We start from the raw sequence: 15,725 nt of genomic DNA on the forward strand, positions 1-15,725 counted from the left end.
TGCAACTTGAGGCCACTTTATTTATTTAAAAGCATTTATAAACTGCTTAATTTTTTTTTAACAATTCTAACATTATACGTCATAAACAATGCCATTATAACAAATACAACAGAACCAGTGAAACAGTGGTATAAAAACAGGAGTTAAAGGAATTATGCAAATAAATATGGACTCTGATCTGGCAGGTCAGGGAAATCCTGGGCAAAAAAGGTATTTTTGCAAGATGTCTGAAGCAATCGATGGTTATGGTAGAGGGAATCATAGGAATAGGGGCAATAGCGGAAAGTGCCTTTACAAGTGTAAGAGCTGCAGGGCCATGAGCCACTCCTCCTCTGCAGTTGTGCCCACATTGTGGATTGCTTTATGAACTGTGGCTCACATGGGCCCATCTCTTCAAGCCTTCCCTTCCTGAACAAAAACCACTTTTTAACCTGGAAAGTGTTTCCTGATGACTGATGGAGCTGATTCTGTTAGCGTTGGTCCTGGCTGCTTGTGGTCTTTATATTTGTGGTTCTAGATTTGTAGACTGCCTTAATGTGGCTTCAGGTGCGTGTTTTATGGCATAGAATGAAATATGTGCAGTTTGAACCTCCCTATAATGTGAGATTAAATGAGAAGGCCCTGCTTCAGGTTCCATTGTATTTGGAGGCCAGATAGCCCCCTTCTTTTGGAAGCCATTCTTGATTGCCACCCTCAAACTGTGGAATGACCTTTTACAGACTGTTGAGTTCCTGCCCTCCTGCTGCTCCAAGAGGCAAGTTAATGAACTATTGCTACAATGTCCTTTCAGTTGCCAGCTTATGCTCCATTAGGATGACTACTTTTGACTGGTTTCACCAGCCACAGTTTTTTTGTTTTTACTTGGGATGTGTTTATTTTCTGTATACCATCTCTAAACCATTTTTGGAGTGAAATACTGTATACCAATGTAGTAAATTTAATTTTTTTATATTTGTGTAAGCCATTTCATCTGAATTCTCACAACTGAAAAAAAGGTTTGTCAAAAAATTGATAAATATTGGGGAAGCTTTAAATGTAATAGATGCATAGGTGCATATTCTCTTTGAAAAGCTCTTTTTTATTCTTCACAAACCCAGTTACAGTTTAGTTTGATAGAACATGTTCTTCAGATAGTGGATTAAAAGTAACATTGAATGAAGTCCATCACTTCATGAGCCAGTCTCATGGCCCCTCTTTTGCATTTCTAGGTTGGAGGATTGTGATGAAACGGCTGCTGTCACTGTTTCTCTCGCCACGAGAGCCCATGGCACTAAGAAAAACCCAGGGCAACCCAGAAGGGACTATGGATTTTGGTGTCCACGCCATTTGCAGACCTCCAATGGACAAGGCTACAAGTTCTTGGGAATTGATCAGTGTGCACCTCCCTGTCCCAACATGTATTTCAGTGATCATGAGCTAGACATTGCCAAAAGCTTCATTGGGATTGTTTCAATTTTTTGCCTTTGTGCAACTCTCTTCACATTCCTAACATTTTTGATTGATGTTAAGCGGTTCAGGTATCCAGAGAGGCCAATAATATATTATTCTGTTTGCTACAGCATAGTGTCTCTGGTGTACTTCCTTGGTTTTGTCCTGGGAAATAAAACAGCCTGCAGTAAGGTAGATGAAAAACTACAGCTTGGTGAAACAGTTGTTCTTGGTTCTCAAAACAAAGGCTGCACAATTGTTTTTATGGCTCTGTATTTTTTCACCATGGCTGGAACTGTATGGTGGGTGATCCTCACGGTCACTTGGTTTCTAGCTGCTGGACGAAAATGGAGCTGTGAAGCGATTGAACAAAAAGCAATGTGGTTCCATGCAGTTGCTTGGGGAATGCCTGGCTTTCTCACAGTTATGCTGCTTGCCATGAACAAAGTGGAAGGTGACAACATCAGTGGTGTTTGTTTCGTTGGCCTCTATGACCTCGATGCTTCAAGATACTTTGTCCTTTTGCCTCTGTGCCTTTGTGTATTTGTTGGTTTGTCTCTCCTCTTAGCAGGCATAATTTCTCTAAATCATGTGCGGCAAGTTATACAGAATGATGGCAGGAATCAAGAAAAGCTGAAGAAATTCATGATTCGAATTGGTGTCTTCAGTGGCTTATACCTGGTACCTCTAGTGATGCTCTTGGGATGTTATATCTATGAGCAAGCGTACAGGAAGATCTGGGAAATCACTTGGGTTTATGATCATTGTGTTGAGTTCCATATACCTTGCCCATATCAGGTGAGGTTGAAATACTTGTACAATTTGTACCTGAATAACTTAGAACCTTGATATTCATTACAGTTTCTGCACATATGTGTAGTACTGGGGATTTCAATGCAGCAACAACTGTGATATTGCCTTGTTTACGGCTGTTGCATATTTCTGATGTGCGGTTTGCCTGAAAGAGTTCATTGGTGATAGGTCAATACCACTAATGCCTCTGAGTGGTCCTGTCCTAGTGCTCGATGTAGCATTCAGTCTTCCTTTGAATAGTGTTCTTCTAGAACATGGATGGAAAACCTTTTTGGCTCCATGGGCCAGATCCTTATCAGAATCTGCTTCACAGACCAAATTTGACTGGTGGACAGCCCCACCCACTTCTTAACATCTCTTGCAAGGGGCTTTTAAGTGCCAGACAGCCAACTGATTGTCGGGTACTTGGGAAACCATAGTAGGTTCAGAGCCCTTTTGCTATTTGCAAAGGGCTTTAAGACAGCCCCCACATTCCTGTTTGAGTCTCTGAATGTGTATGTAGGGTCCGTCTGAAAGCCCTTTGAAACAGCCACTCTTCTTCTCCATTAAACATTGGAGCCTGCATAAAAGAACATCCCTCACTTAAAGGAGAAGCATAGAGGTACTTCAAAGAGCGCTTTTGCAAAAGCCTTTAACACCTGCTCATCAGCTGATAAGATTAAATTCTGCTGTTTTGGCTCTGCAATCTTGTTCCCTACTGGGAGCAGGGTGTGCAGCCGATGCAGGATTAAACCCTGTCTTCCTGCCCATCAGCAGGTGGGCATGGTTTAGGAAAAATTGCCTCACGGGCCAAATTAGACACCCTGGCACACCAAGATTGGCCGGCAGGTCGGAGATTCCCCACCCCTGTCCTCGAATGTACCAAGATGTTGGTAACGCCTAGTTATGATTTCCTAAGAAGAAATGTTAAAAAAATTGTTAAACAGCAAAACTAATATGCTGCTAGAGACAATCCTGTGGATTTTAGACCCGTCAGTTGCTACTGAAGATAATTATGAAGATTGGTACTTAAAACATGCATTTCTTCCCACTAAATTAGATGGCAAAACCTTCTGTGCTGTGTATATCAAACTAAGTTTTAAGTCACTCAGAAATGGAGAAATGCAAAATTGAACTTTATGCTTATCTTGTAGATAGCAGCTAAAATGAACTACATCTTCCTAGCTGCAGCTAGAACGAAGGTAGCTAATGTGGTATTTTCCATATGTTGTAGACTACAACACCCATCAGCCCCAGCCAGCATGGCCAGTAGTCTGGGATTATGGGAGTTGTAGTCCACAGTTTCTGGAGGGCACCGCATTGGCTACCACTAACCTAAATAACTAGACGCTAAAATGATTAAACTAAGGTTATCATACTTTGGACATATCATGAGAAGACATGATTCACTAGAAAAGACAATAATGCTGGGAAAAACAGAAGGGGGTAGAAAAAGAGGAAGGCCAAAGAAGAGATGGATTGATTCCATAAAGAAAGCCACAGACCTGAACTTACAAGATCTGAACAGGGTGGTTCATGACAGATGCTCTTGGAGGTCGCTGATTCATAGGGTCGCCAAAAGTCGTAATTGACTTGAAGGCACATAACAACAACCTAAATAAATACTATATTTATTCTAATACAAATATTATTTCAACAGAAATATTTAGAACATAAACTTTCCTTTCTAGCAGTATGTTTATGTCCATAGATTGGAGCCTAAAGTTTCTTTATACTTTATTACATTCAGCTTGGTTAAAGTGTTTTGAAATAACTAGTTCACTCAAAAACAGTGTTTCTGACTTCCGCTAGCTAATGATTCTCAAGCTAATTAAAACAGGTCAGGATTGTAATTGAGAAATCTCAGTTAGCCAAGCTATATAAAATAAAAATTGGAATAGGTAAGACAGACAAGTTAGCACTTGAGTTAAGTTATCATTGCTTCTCTTTAGCCTGTTCTTCACAACAGTGGATTAATTTTGCAGTGAACAGCAAGAAAAACACTAGTACATGCCCCCAAGGCACTCTGAAAATTCTGCCATCTCTCGTTAACTTCAGCCCGTCAGTTCTATCATCTTTACTGTATACTCAGATGACACAACTGTGTTACTGTAACAGAGTATAGCTAATGAAATTGGCTATGATTTTGAATAATCAGTCACACATTTCTGCATTTCTTCCATCTCCTGTACAGCTGTGGCCATGCCTTTTGAATATTCTAACTTAACTGTGTCTGTCTTCACCATTTAAAAGCATAGACAAGTGTTAAGGAAGTTCCTTCAGGTTTCTCAAAGGATTTCTGGAATTGTAGTTTTGCAGTGCTGGAGTAACATAACTTATGTATTTATTTCTAATTCTTATTTCTCTGTCACTTTCTAAACAAAATAGGGCTATTCAGAATTCTGTTATAGCCTCATATTATCCCTGTTTGCGCTTGCAACATTTCAATTTCCAGGATTTATTGGGGAAACTATTGTGATTAAACCAATTTAAATGTGATTAAAAAGGTATTCACATTTTTTACAAGCTGTTTAAGCTTGAATGCAGTTTTATATCTATGCTGCAAACTATTTTATCACTGTGCATTTTGTCCTCTGAAATACACTGCAGGAAAACTATTTTTCTATTGTATTTTTAATGAATGGTTATTGTTTTCCAGGTCAAGATATTGGCAAGGCCAGAAATAATTTTGTTTCTGATGAAATACCTGATGACTTTAATTGTTGGCATCTCTCCAGTCTTCTGGGTGGGAAGCAAGAAGACGTGCTCTGAATGGGCAAGTTTCTTCAACAGAAATCGCAAAAGAGAGTAAGGAACTTTTTGTGTGGTGACATTTATAAATAAAATTACTGGTCGCTGCTAATTGACATGTTTTTAAAATGTGTATTATGTATGCATCTCGCATTGCTTCCTGACTTCGCTTCTAGGATGGCAGGTTGTAAAAGAATTCCTCCCCCCCAAAACCCCCCACATAGTCTCACATCTTGAAAGTGAAACTTCCTGTTGTCGTCATTGTTTAAGTGCCACCTGTTTCTCTCACATATGAGCTATCAGTAAACTGGAATTTATGGGCAATTTGTGAACTGATTCCAGAATGTTGACTGCAAGGTCTGGAAGTGCCCTCAGACACTTAAACTAGGCTTGGCTTTTTAGCTGAAGTTTGCCAGATACAAATTTTCTCCCTGAAACAGATCTTCCTTGGCAAACTGGTCCTTTTTTCTCCTTTTGCAAAAGAGACTAAGCTGTTTTATCCTGAGCAGCAGGGCTCTGACTTAGGCAATTCATGTGTGTGTGCTTTTTTGCAGCCTATATTAGCATGAATGCTTTAATGCTATGCCATATTTTTCTGCAGACTTCCTTGATTCTTGACATTGCATTGAACTATATGTTGTTTGGAGTTTATTCTGAATTTCTCCTCTTCTTGAGATCATTATTTCCTGTAAATCTCCCACAGAGAGGTCTGTTCTTCTGTTTAATTTTTTATGGAGTTGATTTTATACAGGTTTAATCTGGCTAAGTTTCCTTGGGTGTACTTTTTTCCATTACTTGCCTTTAGATTTTCCTTTGCATTTTGAATTCTTAATGTGGCTTTTAGATTTCTGTATTTTTTAAGACTTCTTCAGCCAAGTTTTGTAAGCAGTTTTCTTCAGCTCCTTCAGTCTGCATTCCCTTATAGTGAAAATATATATGTTCCTTTCCATATTCCTTCTTTTTTTCATTCATGTATAGTTATTTCATATGTGTGCTTTTTTTTCTTTAGTGGAGTTCTGAACTAAGTGATCTTCTCTGCGAAGTATAGCCCCTTCTTACACAGGTAGTTTGTCCTAGATAGTGTGATTTATTTACCCACATCCCTAGTGTAGTTACTTTAAGGTAAATACTGTATTTTTTTTAACACTAAAAAATTATGTCGCTTGCATGTGTATGAAATCAGAAGCACCTGGTTAGCCGTTGAGTTGATGTGATTTGAGGAATATTCAAATAGTTCATAGGAAATGTATTTATTTTTATTTATTTATTTAGTTTAATTTATATACCGCCCGAAGGCTCTCTGGGCGGTGTACAAAAAGATAAAAACAAGCACAATATATAAATACAATAAATACAATAAATAATAAAAAACAAACAAACAAACAATAACGAACCAAACAACATCCAAAATATGGAAATGCTGTTTAAAATACACTTTAAAATGGGTAGAACTTTGGCAAATGATATAGGTTATGCAAAGAAAGTGAAAAACCAGGTTTTTGAGGGGAGGGGATTCTTCAGTATGGGCTGGCAATAAGAGTGAAGGTTAGGAAGAGTGGACATAAGATGTAGGGGAGCATAACAGACAGTGGCTTGGAAAGTGGGGGATATGGACGCAGGCCTGAGGCAACAGTGGATGAAGGAGGTAGAAAGTTGAGCATTGTCAGAGGGAATGAAGGCAAAGTTGCTGACATTTAGAAAGCTGAATGGAAGGAACTACACAGGATGTGTGAAGGAAAAGAGGTTGAGAAGCATAGATTTGAAGAGAGACTAGCAGTAGAGGGATAAAAGGAAGCACTGTTTCACACACCATGTACAGTAATACCTCAGTTAACAAAGTAGATGCGTTCCTGGACATAACTTCTTTAACAGAAGCTTTCCTACCAGAGGTAGGAATAACATGGAAAGAATAGGGATAAGTTCCTACACCTGCTCATGGATGGTGGGGGCAGTTTCAACAGGAGCTTTAAAAGGTACTTACCTGGCACCCACCCCTCCCCCTTCTTCCCCCTCCTCTAAATCTTATTGAATCCTTCCCTCCCCAGCCCTGGCAGAAAGCCAGAGATCTCTTTAATGTAAAGCAAAAACACAGGCTGGTCAGTTTCACCTTAAAGCCAAGGCACAGGCTTGAAAGTTTTATCTATAGCAAAGCTGGTCAGTTTTACCTTTAAAAAAACCCTTTGTTAAAAGGAGCTTTATTCCCGGAAGATTTGTTAACAGAGGTATTACGGTAGAACTAAACAGATATAAACATTTATATCTATATAAACATTTAGTCATGGCTAAATGGAATCTTCATGTTCAGGGACATATCCCTTAAATATTGGTTGCTGGGTAGGGCTGTTGCCTTCATGTCCTGCTTTTGAGCTTCTTGGAGGCATCTGTCTGGCCTCTGTAGGATGCTGGACTTAGGTGGATCCTTGATTTGATCCAGTAGGGATGGTGTTGAAGGGTAAGAGGATGAGAGCAGAGACTGGCTGGCCAAAGATAAAATACAGGTGGAGAGAACTGCCCACTGATTCTGGTGTCTTACAAGGCTTTATGCTCTTGGCAACAAGAGAGTGGCTGGGCAAAGAAGAACTAAGGGCAGAACTGAGTTCTTGTACTTTCATGATTTGGCCCGTTATAATCTGTGTGGTCCAGGCTTCAATTTCATAGAGTATTGGACATGGATCTGTGGTTGCATTCCAGCTCTGCAGTAAACTCGCCCAGTGGCCTGGAGCAAATCATGCACTCTTACTTCCCCTTTAATAATGAAGACATTTGAAAGAATGCAGTGGCTCTTAAATGACTCCAGCACGATCTCAGTCACTGAGAAGTGGAAAAAATAATTACCCATTTGATAGACTTGCTCCATATAAATAAAATAAAGTTACTTAAGAGTGTATTCTGGCACAATTTAACATTGGTAGTTTTGACAATGATTTCAGTAAGATGGTGGAATGTGATTGGCACATCTAAATAATTATTGAGGGTGGTAATGCCATGTATTGTCTTTTTCCCTATCAGTCCAATCAGTGAAAGCCGAAGAGTGTTGCAAGAGTCATGTGAATTTTTCTTAAAGCACAACTCTAAAGCAAAGCACAAAAAGAAGCACTACAAATCCAGCTCTCACAAACTGAAGGTGATTTCAAAGTCAATGGGGACTAGCACAACTGTTACAACTAATCATGGAACTTCTGCAATGGCCATCGCTAACCATGATTACTTAAGCCAAGAGACTTTCACAGAGATCAAAAGTTGTCCTGAAACATCTGAGAGAGAGATGGAAGCAGATGGAACACCCAATCAGAAAGTGGAAGACGAAGCGTTCACCCGCAGTGAACAAAGTGCATTGCAAATGCTCTCCAACCCCAAAGTGGCTTTGGAACCTCTAGAAAAGAGAGGAAAGGCAGACAACACACAAGATATTGTCAGCTTATCTGAAAGCATGAAGAGAATGGTTGAAGGAAGGTAAGATACTTTTATTTTCCTTTAGTTTGTGTGTTTTGACTAATGCATGCTAGTTGTTACTGCCATCAAAAGAGAAAATACTACATTTTACTTTAAAATAGCAGGAAATGGGAAATCTTGTAAACAAGCTTTTATCACATGAAGCTACAATATAAGTACGACAGGTGGGCACCTGGACTAACCTTTGACTGAGAGCAGATATGTTGTCTTAGACATCCACACTTCTGAACACCTGAAAATAGAATGTAAGGCATAGACAGCTGGCTGGCAGTATCCAGTTTGTTGAATTTCAGAGTTGCAGTAAGACTAGATGAGCCAAAATAGAAGACATTAGCAGTGAGATTTCTCAAGTTAATTAGAAAACCAAAAGCTCAATTAGATGAACCAGCAGGGCAGAGACTCTGCACCAGTGTGAGAGCCTGTGCATCCCTGTTGGATTTGTATCTGGGAGGCTCGCTTGGTCTTGCACAATCTTATGCCTCTCATTTTTAAGAATGAGACTCCTCTTACAGTGTTCCAGCAAGAACAGAACAGCGTAAACATTGTTAAAGTTCAGTGCACATATAAAATGCCACATAAATTATGAAAAACAATGTTGCTAATACACATTTTAACAAAGCTAAAAATTGTCTTTTGGCTTATCTTATTACCCAAATATTCTATACTCCCTAAGTCTTTTGGAACCATATTGTAGCAGATCCCATTGCTACAGTGGTCGCTGATCTTGGCCCTGAACCAGCATCTGGAAATTGCTGCAGTACAAATTAAGAATCCCGATACCTGATTATTTAGTAAGTAAAGGATGCCTTATTCGGAGACAAATTGTGGGTCCATGTAGTCCATAATGTTAACTCTAAATGACAGTGGCTTTCCTATTGGAGGCCTTTTCCATCCCTGCTACCCACAATCTTTAACTGAATGCACGTTTAATATCCGATTCCTGCTAAGCATGTGTCCCATTTTTCAACGTGAGTATTTATTTTGTTTATGGTAAGGATGAGGAAACTGTGGCCCTTCAGTTTTTGCTGGACTCCCAGCTCCCATCAGCCCCACCCAGTATGCCCAATGCATAGGGATGATGGGAGTGAAAGTGCACCAACAACAACTAGAGGGCACAGACTCTCCATCCCTGGTTTGCATCATTTATATAGGCAGCCTAGTAACATCATTATCTGGGTAGTTCATTGGGCCTCATATGTTCTAAATATGTCTATTTAGTTTAATACTTGTTTCATTATTTGGATTATCGGTTTCATTTAATTTTTTTTGTGCATATAACAGAACAACTCCTAAAAGTGACGTTACTGAATCTCTTCAACTCCAAGTTGGTCATCCACACCTCGATGTTTCCCAACCAAGCAGTACGAAGGGATCAGTCTTGTTTGCCCATTCCTCTTCAGATTCAAGAAAAGCTCAGGAGTCTGGTCATAGTTCAAATGCTTAAAAAGGTGAAATTTGTTATAGGGACCATTTCAGTTCATGTAATGGATGGATTCTGTGTTACACTGGAAGTGACTGTTGCGTTGTGTTTTACAAGTAAGCACCACAAACACCCTCCTTCGTTGCACTTCAGGTAAAACTAAAATTGTATTGTGAGGATACCTAATCAAACTTTGGACAATGTACTAGCTAGCAGTAGGTTTAAAATGGAAAAGATGATCAATAAATACAACTTTTTATAAGCATTATGTCAAATTCCATTGAAGAAATGGAGGTGGAAGGTTTGATACCTTGAACGGTATTGGGCAAATACAACCTCCTCCTAGCTGTTGTATTTACTGTATCCTAAACAGCTGTGTCACACAGGGAAAAACATTAGAAAGTTTGGAGAAAGTAATAAAGCTAATGCACCGTGCCAGAAAAACAGCGCAGTCCCATTCTGAGGATCAGCTTAAGCTGCAGTAGTACAAGCAGTGACTCAAATTCCTGCAGCTGAAGCATAACTCAGTATAGCTTCCTATGGCGCTCTCATCACCTGTCTCCAGCATGCCTGCTAGAGAATCCCCCATCCTGGAGTTCCCAGTGTGATGCCAGTGGGCACCATAGCACCCTCAGATGCTCCGTTGGCACTTATCAAGGCCTGCTGCCTCTCCATGTTTTGGCTTTGGGCCATGCCTTCTTTTTTGTCTGTCTCATTTGTTTGGGATGGAGGGAGGCTCTGAACATTGCACATTCTTTTGTGAAATGGTTGTTTTGTTATGCTTGCAACAGTTTCTCAAATGTGCCCTCAGTCCCCTTTCCTACTGTCTAATCTGGCAGATGCTCATTTACATCCACCTCTGATTTCTGTGGCGCGACAGCCCATAGGATGTTTCTCAGAAGCATAGTGAGCAACCCTGCGTTTGCCCCTGCCAAAGTTGTGCAACTGTCTCTATGGGCTACAACTGGGAAGGATACTGGGCAGTCATTGATGCAGATGCTTCTGTGCAGATATTTGTATTAGGTCTAGTTTAAGTTTTATAGTCTATTTTATTCTAGGTCTAGGAGACAAGTTATTTAAAAAACAATCCTTGGTGCAATGGCTCACCAGTTTTTGGGGCCACTAGTAATACTTTATGTAGTAGTCTGTACACTGAAATGAAAAGGGACTCTTGAATCAAAAGCAATTTTTCAAGCAGCTACTTTTATACAAGAATAACATAACTGCTTCTGTTATACTACAGGATATTTAAGTACATACATCTCTCCAGCTCTTCATAATTGTTATTTTTATTGATTTTAAGTAATGTAAGGTGAGGAGTTGTGGAGCCAACCACTGTTCAGATATCACAGGCAATAATGTGGGTGTTTGCTTAACCTCTGTACTTATACTCAGGGTGGTACCTTTTAGACCTGAGGCTTGAACACAAACTAACAGTAACTTACATTTTTTAAAAGTAAGATTCTGCATGAATCGGGCATTGGACCCCATTCCCTTTTTTTGTTTCATCATGCCCATATAGAATAGACCTCTGAGACAACATAAGTTTACAGTATCTGTGAAGCTTATTTTATAGCTTTTGTTTTTGCAGTTTTGAAGATCTAAGCTTTTCATTTTCTATAAACTAGTGTTTTTTAAAAAATATTTCCTATGGATGAAGAAGTTAGCTTGGGAAATGAGAAAAACATGTTATTTGGCCTGAAGTCATGCAGTCCTGATCTTTGTATTTTATAAACATTGGCTTTTGTAATTTCTGGGCCCATTTATAGCCTTCAGATATTTGGGGGGGGGGCTGTGAACTTGTTTAATCAACTGATTAAAACAAGCTTTCTCTGCCATTTTAATCTGCAGGTAGAATCTACAAAACAGCTGGATCTACAGCTAATTGTAGTTTAATAAAGGTTCATATTTCTCCATAATGTAGCACTTATTCCAGAGCTGTAAAACAGCCCCTGGGTTACTCAGATATTATTCTGCATCAAAGAAGTAAAGCTATTCAGAAGACGGTCTCAGTGCCTACAACCTTTAGGGCTTTTAACTTATGTACATGAGATCCTGTGATTTCCATGCTTGTCCCTACCTAGCCCCATAGGCAATTATATAACAACATCCACTAGCCCTTCAGCAAAGCTTTCTTTCATTTCCTTAGGGAGAAATGGGTAAGATCTACTATTGGAGACTGTGTAAATAGGAAGGTTGTCTCTTTAAATTCAGTTGACTTGCAGCTGTGGAGGGTTACTGTTTGTTTAGAAAGGTTCATATCCTGGGTGCTTGTTGTGCAACCCTGAAGTACAGGGACAGTGCATTTGTCAAGAAAAAGTGTGATCATGCGTTAGCAAGTTGGGATAAACTGCCTTAGGCATTACCCCACTATTGCTGAAGCCACTTGCGGTTTCACTGGATCATGTTTCCTGTACGTTTGATTTGACTGGCTGCGGGTTCCAGCATCTCCAGTCCTGCTGTGGCTCAGGAATGTTGTTATTTCCAATCCCCTTGCCCTTTTGACTGGACACCCCCAATAATTCTGAATAAGTTGCTTACACAGCAGTTAAACTAGAGGAGGCAAACAGTTGGGATGTAGTAGCATACTCTTGCCGTCAGTAAAAGAGCAGAAGGAAGAATGAACCTTGTCTTCCCTTCATCCTTCTTTGTTCCTTTTACACACAGAGTAGGGCAGCTGCGCCTTCTTGCTAGAAGGGTGCAGAAGATACCCTTGTACTTCAGATTACACTTTCTGGATTTTACACAAGATGGTGCCCCCTTACACCAACCACAATGGAAATGTGGTAGAGCCCTACATAATATTTTCTAAGTCAATTTTGATGAGAAAACATGAGCTGAAAGGCTGGTCCACAGGGATTTACACTGTACAGTTTACAGCGGTTATACAATATGATTTTAAGAACTGTATTTTGAAGACTTATCTACTGAGGGTACAATAAAAGTGAATGTTTTGTGATGCTCGATTTCTGTGTAGCACAACAGATTAAATAATTTGTTTGTGCAATAGCCAGGCTTTCCATCTTAGGATAGTAGCCCTCCGCTATGGTCAGCAGTCTATAATTGCAGCTGCCACCATCACTACAGCAGCCATGAATTTAATTTTGATGAGCAACCTCCACCAAAATATAAAAATGTCAGTTTCCTCTATGGAGCCTCTGCTGCTGAATCACCGATCCTACTATGCAAGCATCCCCCCCACCGGCCTCTGACGAAACAGGAATTAGCAGTGCCACTTTAAAATTCCTTTCTTTCCTAGGTGCCCTTCCCTTTTTTGCTCTGGTTCTGCATCTGAATAGGGTCTGCCTTCCATAAGAACATAAGTAGAGCTGTACTGGAACAGACCACATGCCCACTAGTCCAGCATCCTGTTCTCACAGTGGGCAGCCAGATGCCTATGGGAAGCCCACAACCAAGAACTGAGTGCAGTAGCACTCTCCCCACTTGTGACTCCCAGCAAGTGGTATTCAGTGATATACTGCTTCCAACTGTGGAGATAGAACACAGCCATCATGCTAGTAGCCATGGATAGCTACTGTTCTCCATGAATGTCTAATCCTCTTTTAAAGCTGTCCAAGTTGGTGGCCATTGTTACATCTTATAGGAATGCATTCCCTTTCCTAGTATCTGCTAATTCTTACAAATTGCAAATCCCTTAGCAGCAAATGAAGAGCTACCTTGATTTTTTATTTTTACTTCTCCTATCCCCAGTACTTATGACAGAAACACTATGTTCTTGTGTACAATGTACTTGCAGATGCTTTGGGGGCAATGTTAAATTTCTTTTTTAAAAAAAGTGCAGAGTATTCAGGAGCAGAAAGCTTTCCATGTGTGACCATTCATTCTGGGCTGCGAGCATGAGACAGACACTGCACTTGGTCAGTGAAAAGAGAGGCACTCTGCCTGTGCTCAGAGGCACTTTTTGTATATTCCTGCTTGCTAATAGAAATAGAAACCACAACTCATAGATCCTTGCCTATGATAGTCCGGTGATTTTAATTGCTGTACTTCTCTTAGGTGAATAATGCTGATAGAGACAAGGGTGATCATAACTGAGCTCTTATGTTTGAAACTAGCATTGGTGTACTTTTTAAATAACTTTTCTGCATCTTTGTTAAGTGAATCTTTAAGCTAGTATTCTCAGTTTGTTATGCAACCCTCTTTAATTTTACATTCCACTTTGTGCAGTGTCATTTGGTTATGTTTTGGGCACAAAGTAAAACTATTTCGTAGAAAAGAAATGTAAATGGCAACTGGATAAAGAAGATAGTTCTGACAGATCAAAATGTTTCCTGTTTTAATCATGTTTTGCTGAATTTTGAATGTATTGTGTTCTCTGCATTTTATAACTTTGTAACTTATTGCCTTTAAAAGAGTATTGGTGGTTTTACTGGATCCTTTATTTTCAGAACATAGTATTCTTCCAATAATTAGGAGAGACTGACAATTTTGTAAACATTCCCTGGGGAAAAACAAATGTTGGTTCTTTTACTGGCACATCTGTAAAAATATATTTTTTAAAAATTGTATGCAATTCAGCATATGTATTTTTACTATCGATCAATAAAGTTTTCTATACCGTAAAAAGTTATAAGCTGTTGTGTTTAAAGTATCTTAGGGTAGGGCCAGCCCTACCATTAGGCACACTAAAGTGGCCTGTTCTGGCTCCAGATACTGGGGGGTGGGAAGTGTTGCAGGACAGAGCATGGCCTGCCCGCTGCTCTTAAGCTAGCGTGCTGCCCTCAAGTGTTATGGACAATGTTATCCTGATGTCAGCCCTACCATTAGGCACACTAAAGTGGCCTGTTCTGGCTCCAGATACTGGGGGGTGGGAAGTGTTGCAGGACAGAGCATGGCCTGCCCGCTGCTCTTAAGCTAGCGTGCTGCCCTCAAGTGTTATGGACAATGTTATCCTGATGTCAGTGTTGAAACACGATTCAACTGTTAGTCTTGTTGGTTTCTGTATATAGATTTTGTGGGGGGCATCTTGTCTTTTGCCTCAGACAGAAAAATATCTTGAACCTCCTCTGAACATGAGTGGCACATTTGAACTGGAAGTTTAAGTGCAAAATGCATTGTTGGCTGAAGATGGAGATCCATTTTGTCCAGTGTTACGTCTTCAGTGTGGTGTAGTGGTTAAGGTGTTGGACTACGACCTGGGACACCAGGGTTCGAATCCCCACATAGCCCCACATGAAGCTCACTGGGTGACCTTGGGCCAGTCACTGCCTCTCAGCCTCAGAGGGAGGCAATGGTAAACCACCTCTGCATACTGCTTACCATGAAAACCCTGTTCACAGGGTTGCCATAAGTCGGGATCGACTTGAAGGCAGTGCATTTCCATTTTCATGTCTTCAACTGTGGCCATCTTTATGCCTCTAGAAAGTTCACAAGTAGATTATGGTAGAGAAAGCTGCCCTCTATTTCTCCCGAGATGGTGGTATGGTATACTACTCCTGAATAGGAAGATCCAGATATTAGTACCATGACTAGTCACCATTGACAGACCTATGTGGCATTTTGTGCCAAGAGTTCTGCGAGTTAATTATACACGATATAAATGAATACTCATTCTTGCTTTCTCAATTTCATATGATGAGTTTCTCTTCCTATTTTCCATTTCTCATCTTATATACTTCTATCACATTTGCCTTCCTTGTGCCCTTTCTTTGTGAAACTTAAAGGGGAGCTCCACTTTTGTGACACTCTTTTCATAGGGAACATATTCCACCCCAATACATTTTAATTTTCCTTTTCTGTACTGCTAAGCGTTCAGACAACTGCGGGACTGCGCATGGAGCAACAAGGTAAACTAGCATTTTGGCAGACAGCCCACCCCCAGATCGTGGCCCCCACTTTTCTACTCAGAACACATTTCACT

The 15,725-nt window shown here is 40.1% G+C and overlaps 1 protein-coding gene across 2 annotated transcripts in view; it reads left to right on the plus strand.

The window, feature by feature from the left end:
- FZD6 (frizzled class receptor 6) overlaps positions 1 to 14,413 on the plus strand; it is a 31,487-nt gene extending 17,074 nt beyond the window's left edge. For both annotated transcript variants that reach the window (XM_061604758.1, XM_061604749.1), the window contains exons 4-7: positions 1,209 to 2,226; positions 4,880 to 5,028; positions 7,981 to 8,424; positions 9,706 to 14,413. In XM_061604758.1, coding sequence (XP_061460742.1) covers positions 1,209 to 2,226; positions 4,880 to 5,028; positions 7,981 to 8,424; positions 9,706 to 9,868 — 1,774 coding nt within the window. In that variant the 3' untranslated portion in view covers positions 9,869 to 14,413. The remainder of the gene's footprint in view (positions 1 to 1,208; positions 2,227 to 4,879; positions 5,029 to 7,980; positions 8,425 to 9,705) is intronic.
- The last annotated feature ends 1,312 nt before the right edge of the window (positions 14,414 to 15,725 follow it).

This window comes from Rhineura floridana, chromosome 1, assembly GCF_030035675.1.
Source record: "Rhineura floridana isolate rRhiFlo1 chromosome 1, rRhiFlo1.hap2, whole genome shotgun sequence".
In the NCBI taxonomy this organism is placed as follows: domain Eukaryota; kingdom Metazoa; phylum Chordata; class Lepidosauria; order Squamata; family Rhineuridae; genus Rhineura; species Rhineura floridana.